We start from the raw sequence: 16,204 nt of genomic DNA, 5'->3' as shown, positions 1-16,204 counted from the left end.
AACATTCGGTAATGTGGCTTAGATGGGAAAATTTCGCAATAGTCTTGGTGTGGTCGGGACGTAGAAAGATAATCTCACAAAACCGGGCGGGGGGAGTTGGAACTTGGAACAAGGCTCATAGGCTGTCATCTCGGACACGGCGATGCCGCTTATGAGCACGACAGGAGGGAACAAGGAATGGGGCATGTGAACGAGTTACGAGAGCGCGCACTGCAGTGCCACGTGGACCGCGGAAGTCTCTTAGACTCTTCCGTCCGTGAGACTGTGCGCCTGCGCTTTGTTCCAACGTCAACTGACTACTCACGTCTTTTTGCTTGACTTGATGTTCTACTACTCAATCTTGCTGATCTCCAGGTGTGGGTCTCCTGAGTCCTCTCTCTCCCTCTCTCTCTCTCTCTCTCGTGATGTCCGCCTCCTCTCTCACATCAGTTTGACAGTCTCCATCGCCACTTACCCTTGCTGTCTGTCTCCTCTCCCCCTCCCCCTGACGTTACTTCTCCTCAGCCATCAGGTCGTAACGCCTCCCGTCCTCTCCCTGCCGTCCTTTCTCCCACAGCTGCTACCTCGCGGTTCAGAAAAAGACCTTTTCGACTCTCACATCCCTAGCCGTATAATTTCCCTGATTGACCCTTCATCGTCGTGTTTAATCCTGCTCGTCTGATTTGTTTGTGCATCCTGCAACCATGCGTTTGGCAGCCCCTGCAAAAGGGCCTACCTGCATCACCGAAGACTAGCCTACAACATGCCATCGCGGCCATGCCGCTATCTGCTGTCATCTCCTCCGATTAAGCAAGAAAGCCCCGACGGCAAGCAGCCTGTTGTCAAGGGCCTGGTCATCGCCGTGACAGTCACGGGAGCCGGGATCCTGCTTGTGCTGCTGTTGATATTGCTCCTGTGGTATTATAGGCCGAAGTTTGCAAACAGCCGGGGGTTCCACGCATGCGAGGAAGGGAACTCGCGTAGGCTGAAGAAGTTCTCTTACAAGGAACTGAAGAAGGCAACCGACAGCTTCAGCGACTCCCGTAGGTTAGGGAAAGGGGGCTTCGGCGTCGTGTACAAAGGTGTCCTCAGAAATGGCCAAGAAGTGGCAGTGAAGAAGCTGGTTCTGTCTTCCGTTCAGGGTGAGAGGGAGTTCCAGAACGAGCTCTCTATTTGCCGGCGCCTTGACTCCAGGTATGTGGTGAAGCTCTTAGGGTATTCCTCCCATGGTGAGAAGGTTAGATTGCTCGTCTATGAATGCATGCAGAACAGAAGCTTGCAAGAAGTGCTGCTTGAGAAGAAGGACTGCGTTTTCTTGGACTGGGAAAAAAGGTTCAGCATCATTCTAGACATAGCCAAGGCTTTGGCTTACCTGCATCTGGAATGCGACCCTCCTGTCATCCATGGAGATGTTAAACCGAGTAATGTGCTGCTAGATCAGAAATTTTCTGCGTACATTGCCGATTTCGGACTTGCTAGGTTCAAGGTCCAGGATCCCGTCCGGGAATCCGGCAAGCAAGAGACTCCTGATAGAGCTGGAATTGAAGCTCCTGAAAAATTCAGATCTGATCTTTCTGATCAAGCGTATCAGACGCCAGGCACACCTGAGAGCATGCGCGGATCCAAGACGAAGAGCAGCTTCGATACTGACATTGTAGAGAATGGAGGTAGCATAGAGCTTAGACAGGCAAGGAAGATGAAAGGCGGCATTATAAACTCTGTGGCAGACCGGGCAATGGCTGCTCACGGATTGACTGAAGCAGATTCTGTACCTAGTTCTTATATCGGATCGCCTCACAGCGGAATACGGCGGTCTTCTGTGGAGGCCGCAATCGAAGCCGACATCTCAGGGTCTGCGATCGTGGCAACGGGCAGATCTCCAGATGGCCTTTCCGACAGCCTCGTTGTTGAACAAGAAGCAGAGGCCACGCCTCCAGCCAAGCGAGCATCGTTGGAGAAGAGGTCTTCGGGCAAGGATTGGTGGTGGAAGCAAGAGAACAGCGGGGAGCTGAAGGTGAGGGATTATGTGATGGAATGGATGAGGAGCGAGTTGTCTGCGAGCAATGCGACAACGGAAGCAAAGAAAGCCGAGCAGCAGCAGCAGCAACAAGAGGCATCTGCTACTGCGGCGGCGGTGGCAGTGGAAGAGGGGAAGAAGAGGAGGAAGAAGGAGAAGGAAGCGTCGCAGAAGAGAAAGATGAAGGGGAGAATGGGAGTAGTGGAGGAGCTAGAGCATGCGGAGGCGAGGAAGAGGGAGAGGGGGAAGGGAAGGGGGAAGGGGAGGAAGAGCAGGGAGTGGTGGAAGGACGAGTATTTTGCGGAGCTGAGCAAGAAGGCGGAGGAGAGGGAGAGGGAGAGGGAGAGGGGGAGGGGGAGGGGGAGGGGAAAGGGAGGAGGAGGGGGAGCAGGAGGAGGAGGAGCAGGGTCTCGCCATATCCTGCGCTTGAGCTCGTCACTGAGGTGGCATGACGCAGCCTCAGAGGGGGTTGGGAGTGAGGATCTGAGCCACGAGGTGAGCAGCACCACAAGCATGAGGGGGACGGTGTGCTATGTCGCCCCTGAGTATGGAGGGGGCGCCGGGGTGGACGCCATGTCCGAGGCCAGCGACATCTACAGCTTCGGCGTTCTGCTGCTGGTCATCATATCCGGCCGGCGCCCCATCGACATCACCACCATGGCCGCCGCCCCTGCCCCTGCACCTGCCGCCTCCGCCTCCACACCCTCGGCCTCCTCCCCCTCCGCCCGCCGCTTCCAGAGGGGGAACCTCATCTCCTGGGCCCGATCCCTCGCCTGCTCCGGCAGCGTCCTGGAGCTCGTCGACGAGCGCCTCCATGACTACTCCCGCGACCAGGTCCAGCTCTGCCTCACCCTCGCCCTCCTCTGCATCCAGCGCGTGCCCTCCTGCCGCCCCTCCATCGCCGCCCTCATCAAGGCCCTCCTCGGCGACGCTCCCCCCCCTTCCCTCCCCCTCGAGTTCTCCCCTTCTCCTCCCTCCCGCAACATCTCCTACCACCATTCCCCCCTACGTGCTGCCTCTCTCGTCTCCAGCGACGACATGGTGTAAAGCTCCCATATCATCACTCTCAGCAGCAGCATTACAAAATCTCACTGCAGCAGCTCGAATTCCGCTGCGGCAAAACCTGCATCCACCACCTGCTCGCTGTCTTTAGCCAACGTAGATTGTACATCAATCGAGTTTAGCCTCTGTAAAGGCCTTCACTGTAGCGTGATCAGAAACATAGTGCTGTGTAGAGTCCTGAAGAAGTGCTTGCACATTTTCTTGTTGGTTATTTGTTTACTGATGGATTCAAATCAATGTTACAGTCTGTGATACTGCATCGGACAAAAGGTTGCAGACACAGCATTAGGTGAGCGTGCGAGAGTTCAGAGGTCATTTGAGAGTCGAACAGGCCTCTCAAAATTATCTTGCTGTAAAATAACAGTAGCGTACAAGTAGTTTAATTTGCTTGGTTAGCAAGTGTAGGCATTATTTTTTCGGAGTAATTGACTTATTAAAGGACATTTACGCTAATGTGACATGGCACATTATTTTGGCCAAACATGAAATGGTTACCGTGAAGATTTCTGAGATGCTGAGAAGATAGTCTTTTCCTAAGCAATACTAGTCGTTTTGTGCCAAGGTCCGTTCGCATATGTTCTCAAACCCCAGGGTGCTTCATGCCCTGAAGCACACTTCTCTTTGGGGGTCATGGATTAAACATTGACTTCTTAGTCGATCTAAGACACCTGTATATTTTCATCGTCATTTTTTCTATATCCCAACTCCTTAGCATCAGGTTCATTTCCATTTCTCTCTCTCTCTCTCTCTCTCTCTCTCTCTCTCTCTCTCTCTCTCGGTTACATAGGTATTGCAAATATGTATGTGTTGTACCCATATTATTACAAATAATAGATACTGTAGCAAGTCTGTTTAATATCACACTATGTGCACTTGCATGCATGCATGCTAATGGGGGAACACACACACACACACACACACACACACACACACACACACACACTCTCTCTCTCTCTCTCTCTCTCTCTCTCTCTCTAAAAATGTAACTAGCATAGTACATAAGCATCCTTTGACCTGACCCAAGATGTAACTAAATTGCATGTGCTTCATATTTTTGATATAAGATTTTTTGTAAAGATTTAACTAGCATGGTATACAAGCATGGTACTCGAGCATTCTTTCACCTAGTCCAAGTGCAACTAACTTATGCAGCCATGTATATGCTTTACATTTTTTGCAATTTTGCGTTGTATAGGTCACACAAAATGTCTTTTGACTATTTTGGGTTACTCCTAGAGTTCTTGTTTTTCTTGTCACTTCATGATGGTTTCTTCTAAATTGGATTCCCACTAGAGGCATCAATTGTGCACATCAATATTCCTTCGAATAGGGTAGCTATCAAAGCAATCCTATAGGATTAAAAATTGTCAATGGCTTACAAAATAGGAGATTGAACCTTTCAAGAAAGAGAATTAACTCGATTCGGGTGATATGTAGGCATTGTTGGATAAGGCAGGTATATCCATCAAAGAATACAGAATTATTTAGAAATATCTTTAATCAAAGATGAGAGAATTCCTAATGCATGGATTGATATCGCCAAAACTAGCAATGCTCACAATAGTGTGAAAGCAAGTGATAGAAGTTAGTAGCTCCATTCCATAGCAAAGATATAAGGAAGATCAGTATAATGGAGAAACATGAAAAGTAATCTATAGTAATATTATATTATATTCTACAACTTGGATGTCTTGTAGCTATTTAAAGTCACTCTAGACAAACACAATCGCATCCTCCAATTTGTGTTAAAGCTTGAATATTGACTTCTGAAGTAGAGAAAGCTAGAATGAGTTACCATCACCCTTCATGAACACAACATTTGTTCCAACAATTACAAAGGAGAATCCAATCTATTCTTTGAATATTTTCTCTAGGTCTCTTTGAAATAAATAATGCATTTATATTGGATTTTTATTGTGCTAATTATTTGGGTGTGTCAAACGAAAGAATGATTATATATATTCCATATTACAACTTAGAAATCGAAAACCTTACTTAGGGTTTTCCACAAGATAAATTTTAGAACCTTATGAAGGGTTTTAAGAACCTTACATGGGGTTTTCCATAAGACAAATATACGTAAATCATTAATAAGCAAAGAAATGGGAGAATCTTGGTGTAATGGAAGGCTTTGGACAACACAAAAGTAGAGTGGCATTTAGTAGGGAATCTCATAACTCAAATTTGTATATATGGTGTTTCAAAGGGTTTCAATTCAAGAGGCTATATATATTGCATACATAGTGGAAATGTAGTTTGGATGGGAAGAATTGAAAAAAGGCACATGATAAGAATCTTGAAGTTGTAGTTTAGGCCAATTTTAGAGATTCCATTGTTGAGAGTCCATATAGAAAAAAATTACAAGGTGTATTGAATAAAATTTGAGCAATGATGCAATAAATATGAGAACATAAATTTTTATAATTCCAAATAAACTAATACAAAGATAGTGTTGTCTACCCTTGTGTTTCCATTGTGAAGCTTAGATGGCAAGCTAAGATATGATAGGCAAAGAGATTTAAGGCTAGTTAGAATAACTTTGAGTAGATGAAAGATTGATTAATTATGACTTGGGAGATGTCTTCCTTTTATAGCTCGAGAAGATAGTCTAGTTGGCTTATTCAACCATATTATGAAATTTTACTAGTTATCTAGGGAATATTCCAGTAAATATTTCCTTTACCATTAGGTCGGAGTAGTATGCACATAATATGCTGGAAAAGTATGGTATATTGGAGTGCAAGCCCATGGATAATCCATTAGAACAGAATGTTAAGTTGACAATTGATACATGAAATGAGATTGAAAATGTAACCATATACATGGAGATGGTTGATAGCTTGATATATCTTACCATCACTACACCTGATCTTAGTTATTAGGTTGGGTTGATTAGTCAGTTCATGAAGAGGCCAAGGAAACTTCCCTTAGATGTCGTGAGAAGGATTATGAGGTATATGAAGGTTACACTATACTATGGCCTACTTTATGAGTATGGTAAACCTCTTGAGCTTATAGGTTACAGTGATGTGGATTGGGATGGATGGGCAAAATACAGAGGTGCATTCTTAGTTGCACATGAAGCTGCTTGGTTGGTTCTGATGTTAGATGACTTGGGAGTATGTGTGGATAAACCGGTCAAGCTCTATTGTGACAACACGAGCAATATGCTTCTGGCAAGTAATCCTGTTTATCATGTCAGAAGCACATAGAAGTACATTATCATTTTATCAAGGAAATGGTACTTAGAGGCAAGATAGACCTTATCCATGTGAAGACAAAAGACTAGGTAGGAAACATCTTTACCAAATCACTTGGTAAAGATAAGTTTACTCATTTCAAATTGCTACTTGGGATATAATAGATCACTTGAGATTGAAAGGGAGTGTGAAGAATCGAGTTGTAGGTTAGCTAGATGTCATGTGTGTCTCAATAAATCAGTCAGAATCTATCTCTGGTTAGAAGTATGGTTAGGTTAGCATTATATTTTGCACTCTATTGTAGTTGTGTGTAGTATGTGGGTTACTCAATGAATAATGAATGAGACCATTGAGAGCACTTTGCTCTTTGAGATTGCCTCACTCTGTGTCTCCCTTTGCATCTTGAACAATAGTTTGGGAGACGGAGTTTAGATATGATATACCTGCTATTAAGTTGATGATGATGTACTTTGCAAAGGCTGTAAATTATTAGGACCAAAAGAATCAAGATAAGTGAGTGTCCATGATAATGTCCACTTCCCATGGGAACAAGGGCAAAGTGTCCAAATATAGTGAATATGCAAACGGTAAGAATGAGTAAAGTGAGATTTTTTTATGTGTGAAGCCAATCATGGATAGCTTGCTTCGTAAAAAAGGTGGAGAGATTGGGAAGGAGAGATGTATGCTTCTTATGCTTAGAAGGAAGCTCCTAAGACATGATATAAGGGGAAGCCATCAAAGCTTATGACAAAGGGACTTGAAGGAGGGTTTTAGGAGTAATCTTTGAACTATCTTTGCTATCTAGAACAAGTCATCATAGCAGTAGTGAATTTTCTTCATCTGTTTTATCAAATTTCATGATATTTTGGGCTTGAAGACACTCTTGCATACGCCCCAAACATAGGGCCCTTGGATTTGAGACATCAAGTGAAAGTTTTTGTGGATGATTTGGGGCTAGAATTGACTGTCAAAACAAGGTATATAGTGCTATAATAAAAAATTCAACATACTAGTTGCATATGGAAGCTATGGGTGATGACTTATACTGTCTAGAGGAGAAAGAGGTATGATGAATACAAAGACTTTGTGTTGGATGCACATGGGCAGCAAGAGCTGAGTTTCTTGTGATATTTATGGGCTAATTTTGATAAGGAATTACATGGAAAAATAGGGAAACATGTTGTCCATGAAGCTCATGAGCTTCAAATAGACTTTTTAGTGCATATGTTGATAGAATTGGGTTGTGTGACATTAAAGAAGGTTTGAATACCATCAAAACTTAAGTTTAGAGTGGATTTATGGGCAACAAGGAGTGCTTTCTTCTTGTTGTAATAAAATTGTCATACAGGGCGGATTGAAGTGGTTTTTGAAGCCCCATAATAGTTAAACAATTGTTTTGATGAATTCTGATGGCATCACTTCTTGGCATTTATATACATCATCTGCTACTACAGAGATTTAGATTTATGTATGGATGGATTTATGATGCACATGCCTTTGATTTTGGTCTATGCACAACATAGATCTTGTGAGAGGATATTTGAGCTATAGTCTTAGATTGTGCATTGGGTAATCATCCCAAGTGTGTTTGCATGCCTAGGATTTGGTCATCTTATATGGTTATATTCAGATGTATTGTTGGACCATATATGGAATAGAATCATTGGATTGTGCATCTATTATTTTCTTTCACTTCATTTAAACACTTAATACTCTTTCTTTCTTCTTGTTCCCTATTTCTCTCCCTCTAAACCCTTCGACCTCATATCCATGTGGTAGACCTTCTACCTTACATGCTCCGACAACATATGCTTCATGCTATCAAACCATTTAACATGCGAACTCATGTGGTTGGATGTATTGGAGTCCACACAACACTCCTCGTTTGCCTTAATTGTAACACCAAGAACATGCTGCATCGATAATAGATTACCACCATGTGACTAATCTTTTGAAGCATAATTACTTTGGAAAATCTTCATTGAGTGTATATTTGCATGCTTCTTCCTACACTTACATCCATAACATCTTGCAATACCATAATAGTTGCAACACCCAAGTTTTCTTCCTTGTGCTTAGCCTCCACTATAGCCTCTGTTGCTCCCCCTACCTCTTGAATATCCACCTCTATTTGGATTGTTTTGGGACTGATTTTGTGGCTGATTTTGGTCTCCCTAATAGCCACTATGACCTTGGCCTCAACCTCGGCCTCTTGCATTACCACCATGGCTTCTACAACAACCACTTGTAAGCAATGCATGCTCTTCCCTCGTGCTACTAGAGGTACCACTTGTGCCTACAATAATACCTTCATTTATCAATTTATTTTCTTCAATAATTAGTATGCGAGTGAGATCATTAATGGTTGGTATGTTCTCTCTCATTGAGATGCTAGTAATGAAAGACTGATACTCCTTGCCAAGACCATGTAGGCATGATGCAACCACATCATCATCATTGATAGTGGCTCCAATGATGCCAATATGATCCATAATGCTTTGACTCTTTAACACATAATCTTGGATATTACTTTTTTTCTTCTCAACATCATGTAGTTCCTATTTGAGTTGCATCTTTCAAGCCTTAGTGTTCATCTCAAACAATTTGGCTATTTCATCCCATACACATTTTGCAATAGTCTTGTCTTGTATGTGGCCCAATATGCTGCCCTCAATGGTGATTGAAATATAATGAAATTATTGATGGGTTTTTTTCACCCATGCTTTCACTACTGCATCATCTTTTGTTGGCCTAGCCTATGTGCCATCTACTACATCCCATAAGTCCTTATTACTAATGAGATAATTCATGATGTTGCAAAACTTCCATGCAGGATAATTATTCTTGCTAATCTTATTGCCTATGATCACACTTAAATTCATACTTTCCAAAGACATCGTTCCCAAGTGAATTTCAACACAACAAACCAAGAAAAAAACATTATATGTTTGCTTCTATGACAAATGCTTCATCCACTACATAATGATAGATACAACTACTCACCATTACTAAGCATCCAACACATTCATAATATGTATTCCTAACAAATATTTGTAGATTTTCAATTCTAAAATAGAAAATAAACATTGAGGATGTCCAATAGAATCCAAATGAATGGATTTAATGAGCAAATAGTACTCATACTATAACTAGTGCAAGTTGCATAGTATACATATATACAATATCCATGAATACCACCATAAATAACTTTTGAAAATAAATTAAGCTCGGGTCTCTAAATCTACCATATTTTTTATGTGATTTTCAACATTAGTAAAGTACATGACTAAGAGCTTATTGCTCTTGCTTTTCCAGACCACCTTAGACACTACCTTTTTTAGTAGTCGTTTCAAAACAGTCTCTGTAATTTGCAATTTTCTCTATTTGGCACTTAGATATTTGTAATATCATTGAACTTGAAGTTAAATTTTTGGACTAATTCTTATTTTCTTGTTTCGTCAAAAGTTATTTTGGAAATACTATAGGCTTATCTAACAATCCAACATAGCCACAACTTTGTCTGTCTAGCCCAATCTTCATCACGACTCTAGTATAGTGATGTAAAATCCTTTAAATTGATCCAAGAATCCCAAAAATGAATCCTAGAAGCTTATCTTACCTCTCCTAATCTCCAATGGTGAAAATATAAGTATATGGCCTCTCTTGCAGGTTCTTCCCTTCTTCACTCTAAGTGGGTTTTCTATCATGTTTTGTCTTTCTTTATGAAAGCAAGTGCCTCTTCCTTCCCTCTAAGGATTCTTCTTGGCTATGGCTATTATTTTCTCTCCAACATGATTGAATTCTTTGTTTTCTGAGATGTTCAATCACCCTGAGCATACATTTTTTGCAAATGAATAAAGTCACAAACCCACTAAGCCCCTAATGGATTGCTCTGATATCATGTCAAGAATGTAATGCAAGTATCATGGACTTATATGCTACAAGAAAGATATGGTGGAAGGGAGCTTCTTGGGCTCTGCTCTCTTCTATTATTTGTTATGGTGTTCTCACTCTCTCCTAAAAATGACTAAGTGTATCTTATATACGAGCACCACACACATACACTACAACTAATGGTGTGGAGTAGCATGGTGCTATGTATCCTGCTTATTTACCGTTATATATTATTCCACCTTATCATGTACAAGTTGGCAAATACATCATAGTATTGTGTGCACCATACATGTAAACCTTTTGTGGACCTAGCTTTTAGGTTGGCTAGAATAGTTAAGCTGGTAATAACTTGAGACACATTGCATCAAGTTGTGGGATGTTGGAGTTATTAGGGATCTCTATTTATGGTCAAGGGGCTACAAAAGTAACCCCTAGCTAGGTGTCTCAAGGAGGCTAGCAACCCCCTTGACATGAGGAATGTGTACCATCCAGATTCCTTGAGGTGTGCATATGACTTCAATATCAAGGAAAAATTTCAGTTCTCCTGGATTTTTTATTTGAAATTATTTTTGCAACATAGATTTGATCTCATCAATCCCATATGTATCATCACTTGTAATGACCAAATCATCTACATAAACCACCAAAATCATATATTCCTTCTCTGCTTTCTTCGCAAACAAGCTATGATAAGCTTTACCCATTTAAAAGCCAAGTCTCTGTAAGTACAAGCTAATTTTTGCATTCCATGCACGTGGTGCTTGTTTCAATCCATACAATGCTTTCTTCAATATGCAAACATAAAACATATATTCAGGATGTATATATCCTTCCAGATGATCCGTTTGGACTTATTCTATCAGATCAACATTCAAAAATACATTCTTTACGTCCATCTAATATAAGTTCCAACCTTTGGATGTAGCCAATTCAATGACAATCCATACAGTTGCCATCTTTGCAACATGACTAAACGATTCGTCATACTCTAGCCCATATTGTTGAGCATAACACTTCACAACTAACCAAGCCTTGTATCTTTAAGTGAGCCATTTTATTTGCACTTGACTTTGTAGACCCACTTTCATCCAATAGACATCTTGCCTTTAGGTAGCTTGACTAAATCCCAAGTTCTATTTTTTAGCAAAGCATCATACTCTTCATCCATTGCTGTATGCCACCAGTAACACCATATTAAAGAATTTGAAAAATTTTCAAGTTCCAATTTCAAATAAGTGATAAATATTTGACCATGTGGCTAAATCTTGATCTATATTTGAAAGTGGGATTTGGGAAGGTAGCTTATATAGTATTTATAGTAGACTCCACTTTTAAGTAAGACAACAAGATTTGACCATGTGATCAAATAATAAAGGTATTGGGGGTTTCCAAAGTGCATGGAAATTCCAAAATTCCCTAATATAGTGTTCATTTCTCATTTGTGACTGCTTCTACAAATGACATGGGTTCTTTGTAACTCATTACTTTTGTCATGTATGCATAGTGTTTAGCTAAATATCCACTATAAGTGATTTTGTAAATAGGTTTTCTTTCTCTTTGTGATCTTCATAGTTGTGGTACACTATGCGATTCCACTCTCTCATGAGGCGGTGCATACCTCTACTTAACACCATGTGTAAGGACTGCAGGTTTTCTAGATTCACTATCTAAGTGATCAATGGAATCATATCCTGATGTCAATAGACCTATTGCATCATCAAATGCCTTCTATTTCCCTTTATCCCTTCACCCTCTCACTAACAAGCCTATGCAGTGGAATGAGAACCATGAATGCATAATCGTCATGTCCCAAGGACTTGTATTGGTAGATACACCATGTGTAGGTCCACTACAAGTAGTGGTGTTCTACACCCCATTTTCAATATATGTACCTTTTGAAGTATCATCATGAATTGTTACCTACTTAGAACCATACCATCATGCTAGCTAATCAAAGACCATATAGTAGGTAATCAAAGTCTCATGGGTAGACATATCATAACACTTATAAGCTTTCCATTCATGTGAGTAACCAATAAAGAGAGACTTCACTACTTTTGGAGCAAGCCTTTTCTGTTTCACATTAGGTAGATGCACATATGCAATGTTGCCAAACACTTTCAAGTGTCTAATGTCAGTCTTATAACCATAAAGCTACACATATGGTTTATTCTCATGTATGCTAGCTATGGGCATCCAATTCATGAGATAAATAGCATTGATAATTACTTCAAGCCAGTAAGAAAGTGGCATATCTTTCTCATTCAACATTGCTCTGTGGGCTGCTTCCATAGCGACCTTGTTTTTCATTTTAGCCACTCCATTTTGCTAAGAAGTATAGTTGAATGTCAATTGTCTTCTATGCTTAGTCAAGTACATGTCAAACGCCTTTGAAACATATTCATTACCACCATCTAGATTATAGGCACGAGATGTAACAATTGAACTCTCTCTCCACATTAAGTTGTCAGGAACTTCATCTTTGTGTTTTAGAATGTATACCCAAGTATACCTGCTAAAATCATCCACAAAGGTCACATAATACCTAGACTCCCCAAGAGATACATTATGAGCAGGTCCCCATACACCCGAGTGAACAAGCTGTAAAGGTCTGATATTTTGAACAAATGGAAACGAGGCTTGTTTTCCAAATTGACAGGTTGAACATATCTCTCCCAAATTAGCATATTTGAACTTTGGCAATCTAGAAACAATATCCTTTTGCTGCATATTTTTCAGCCATTGTACATTTATATATCCAATGTGTTTATGCCAGATATCTATGTCTTTGACACTTGCAACATTATGAGCAAACATTGTAGCTTTCAGCTCATGAATATTTGCATTCAAAGTAAATTCCATGTCTTTTTCCCTTACAATCAACTTGAAAGCTCTGCCATATTTCTCTATAAAATAACTAGCTTTGTTAAACCATACCTACAGGTTTTGTTCAGCCATGTGGCCAACATATAACAAATTTTTTATGATTGCCAGAACATGCAAAACATCCTACAATTTCTTTTTCTTACCATCAAGTATAACCAATGGATCAAGTTTTGTATAAGCTATGTCATGCTAAGTGTCATCCCTTGTGCATACATAGCCATTTGTTCTTGCTTTCATTTCATCAAACCACTCCCCATGTGGTGACATATGGTTTGATGCTCCTAAATCAATATACCATAGGTCATTTGAATTTCTTGCAGAGTATCCTTATTTTGTACATAAGTCATAGCAAATAACCTATCACCACTCTCATGCTCTACATGATTGGAAAATGCGTAGTGACCCTCTTGCCTGTCTCTTTGATTTGCTTGCTTCTTCTAGCATTCTTTAGTAGTGTCCATACTTCCCATAGTAGTGACAATCCTTATCTTTGTTTGCATTGCCATGCATAGTCTATGACTGCTAGGATCATGTGCCTCTAGAGTTGGATCTCCCCCTCGCTCAGGAGTATCCATAACCTCTAGCATTATGAAAGGTGAGAAGGATCGAAGCTTGTTTGGAAGAGCTATGGCAGGAGAGCAAGAGCAAGAAAAAGAGAGAGACCAAATGGGAACTCCAACAATCACAATGTGTGACCGAGCCTTCCTTTATTCAAAGTGTCACTAAAATAATAAAGAATAAAGTGACGGTGGTGACTAGCACCCGCTACCTACAGTGTGCAGTGGCAGGTATTGTCAGTGTAGTATTACATAGATAGTAGCAGAGGCACCTTTAACCGCAACAACCTCCCACTTAAAGGCGAATCTACCTTAGTGAGGAGTGAAAAGAAAAAGAAAAGACAGTACAATATACACATGTACAATAGGATGAGGAAAAACATCATCTCATCCAATGCCCATCAATCTCGTGAGGAAGGCAAAGCGCTCAATAGTGAGGCTTTTTGTGAGTAAATTTGCAGGATTTCCGTTAGTGAAGATCTTGATAAGGTCAACAAACCTGTCCTCCACGACCCCACGTATGAAGTGATACCTCACCTCAATGTGTTTCGTCTTCACATGGAAGACCAGATTCTTGGCTAACTAAATAGCACTCATAGAATCCGAATGTAGTGTAGATATATCATCAATCCCAAGGTCATGAACCAAACGGCCCAACCATATGGCCTCCTTGCAAGCCTTAGTGGCTGCAACATACTCAACCTCAGTGGTAGAGAGAGCTGTACACTTCTGAACCTTGGACATCCAAGAGATAGCACCTCTAGCATAGGTGAATACATAGCCAGAAGTGGACTTCCTACTATTTGTATATCATGCATAATCGAGTATGTGTACCCCACAACTCCTGTATCCTGGATGCCATAGCAAATACACATATCTGTTGGGTCCTTCAGGTATCTCATGATACCTTCACGGCATCCCAATGTTTCTTGCCAGATGTAGGCATATAGCGTGCCACAAAACCAACTACAAAGGAAATATCTGGATGAGTGGCTATTACAGCATACATCAAACTGCCCACGATTGATGCATAAGGGATCTTGGCCATCTCGGCTCTCTGCTCATCTTTCTACGGACAACTGTTCGCGGACAATTGGCCTGTGAAACCTTCACATAAGAAGGTAATGGACAGGCAATAGGTTCACGTTCTGCATGAGAAAATGTTCAAGGAATTTATGAACGTACTCCCTCTGTGAGAGGTAGAGTAGTCCCTGATACCTGTCGCGTCACTTAATGCGCATACCAAGGATGTGAGAGGCCTGTCCCAAATCCTTCATCTCAAAGCTCTTTTTCATCTGAGATTTAAGAGCATCCAGCTCATCATGAGCTTTCCCTGCTATCAGCATATTATCCACATAAAGAACCAAAATAAGCAATGAGCCATCATAGGCTTTCTTCGTGTAAAGACATTGATCCATAGTACTCCTGCTGGCCCTGTGACTACATGAAGACATCAAACTTATGGTACCTCTCTAGGTGCCTACTTCAAGCCATAAAGACTTTTCTTCAACTTACACATTAGATGCTCCCTGCCAGTTCTGCAAAGCCCTTAGGCTGCTCCATGTAAATCTCATCATGCAAATCCCCATGTAAGAATGCAGTATTGATATCCATCTAATACATGCCCAAGTCAAGCTGCGTGACTAAGGCCAAAACCAAGATGTGGTCATTTTGACCACAAGAGAAAAAACTTCATCAAAGTCAACTCCATGCTCTTGTTTAAAACCCTTAGCAACAAGTCTTGCCTTATAAGCCAGCTTGGGGTGTCCAAGGGTACTTTTTAGCTTGTACATGCATTTGTATGGCAAAGCCTTCATGCCCTGAGGCAATGCAACCAAATCCCACGTCATATTCTTATGCAGGGAGTCCATCTCAAACTGCATAGCCCTTTCCCAAGAGTGACTGTCACCCCTGCGCATAACCTCATCATAGGTGAGGGGATCTCCTGCATCTGTAACTAAGACATAATGCATCGAGGGCTCAAATCTATGAGGTGGACGTCTAGCTCTAGTAGACCATCTCACTGTAGGCTCTGCTACATGTCTAGCATCCTGTCCAACACCCTAGCCATGTGAAGGATGGATTTTAGGCCCCGGAACATGCCTAAAAATAGGAGAAAAATATGGAAATGCGGGGGAAAATGCTCAACCACGAAGGCGGCAGCTCGAGCGAGCACGATTTTAAGCGTCAAGTACTTGACGGGCGCCCGTACGACACTCCGAGAATTTTCATAATTTTTCCGTGCGCCCATGCCAGTCAGTGAAGCTGCAGGCCTGTCCGGAATGCTGAGACGAGCTCACAGAAATTTTCAGAACGCAGTTCGGAGTTCGCACGCGAGAGTTGGCCCGAAACCGGCCGGGGTGCCCAAGAGGGGGCCCAAAATTGAAATTTCAAAAGGTGCAAGGGGGGGGGGGGGTGACCTTTGGCACCCCCCACAAAAAAAATCGTGGATATGGAGGGGGGGCGGCGGCTGAAAACAGCCGCCGAAAAAAACGCGACCCCCCCCCCCCCCCCCCCAATCGATTGCAGGACTTGCAAAGAAGCCATAGTAATGAACCTCCAGGCCTGGTCAGAGCATCATGCCGAGTGAATCGCCGGTCTCCGCTCCC

The 16,204-nt window shown here is 41.7% G+C and overlaps 1 protein-coding gene across 1 annotated transcript; it reads left to right on the top strand.

Moving 5' to 3' along the window:
* Window positions 1–293: 293 nt before the first annotated feature.
* Window positions 294–3,686, top strand: LOC148038945 (receptor-like serine/threonine-protein kinase At2g45590). The gene has a single exon (XM_087674815.1). The coding sequence runs from the start codon at window positions 743–745 to the stop codon at window positions 3,041–3,043; it is 2,301 nt and encodes a 766-aa protein (XP_087530941.1). The 5' UTR covers window positions 294–742; the 3' UTR covers window positions 3,044–3,686.
* The last annotated feature ends 12,518 nt before the right edge of the window (window positions 3,687–16,204 follow it).

This window comes from Lygodium microphyllum, chromosome 3 (genome assembly GCF_053477565.2).
Source record: "Lygodium microphyllum isolate KBCC chromosome 3, Lygodium_microphyllum_v1.1.10, whole genome shotgun sequence".
NCBI classification, from domain to species: Eukaryota; Viridiplantae; Streptophyta; class Polypodiopsida; order Schizaeales; family Lygodiaceae; genus Lygodium; species Lygodium microphyllum.
The sequence above is the reverse complement of the archived record's forward strand: the minus strand, read 5'-3'. Positions and strand labels throughout refer to the sequence as shown.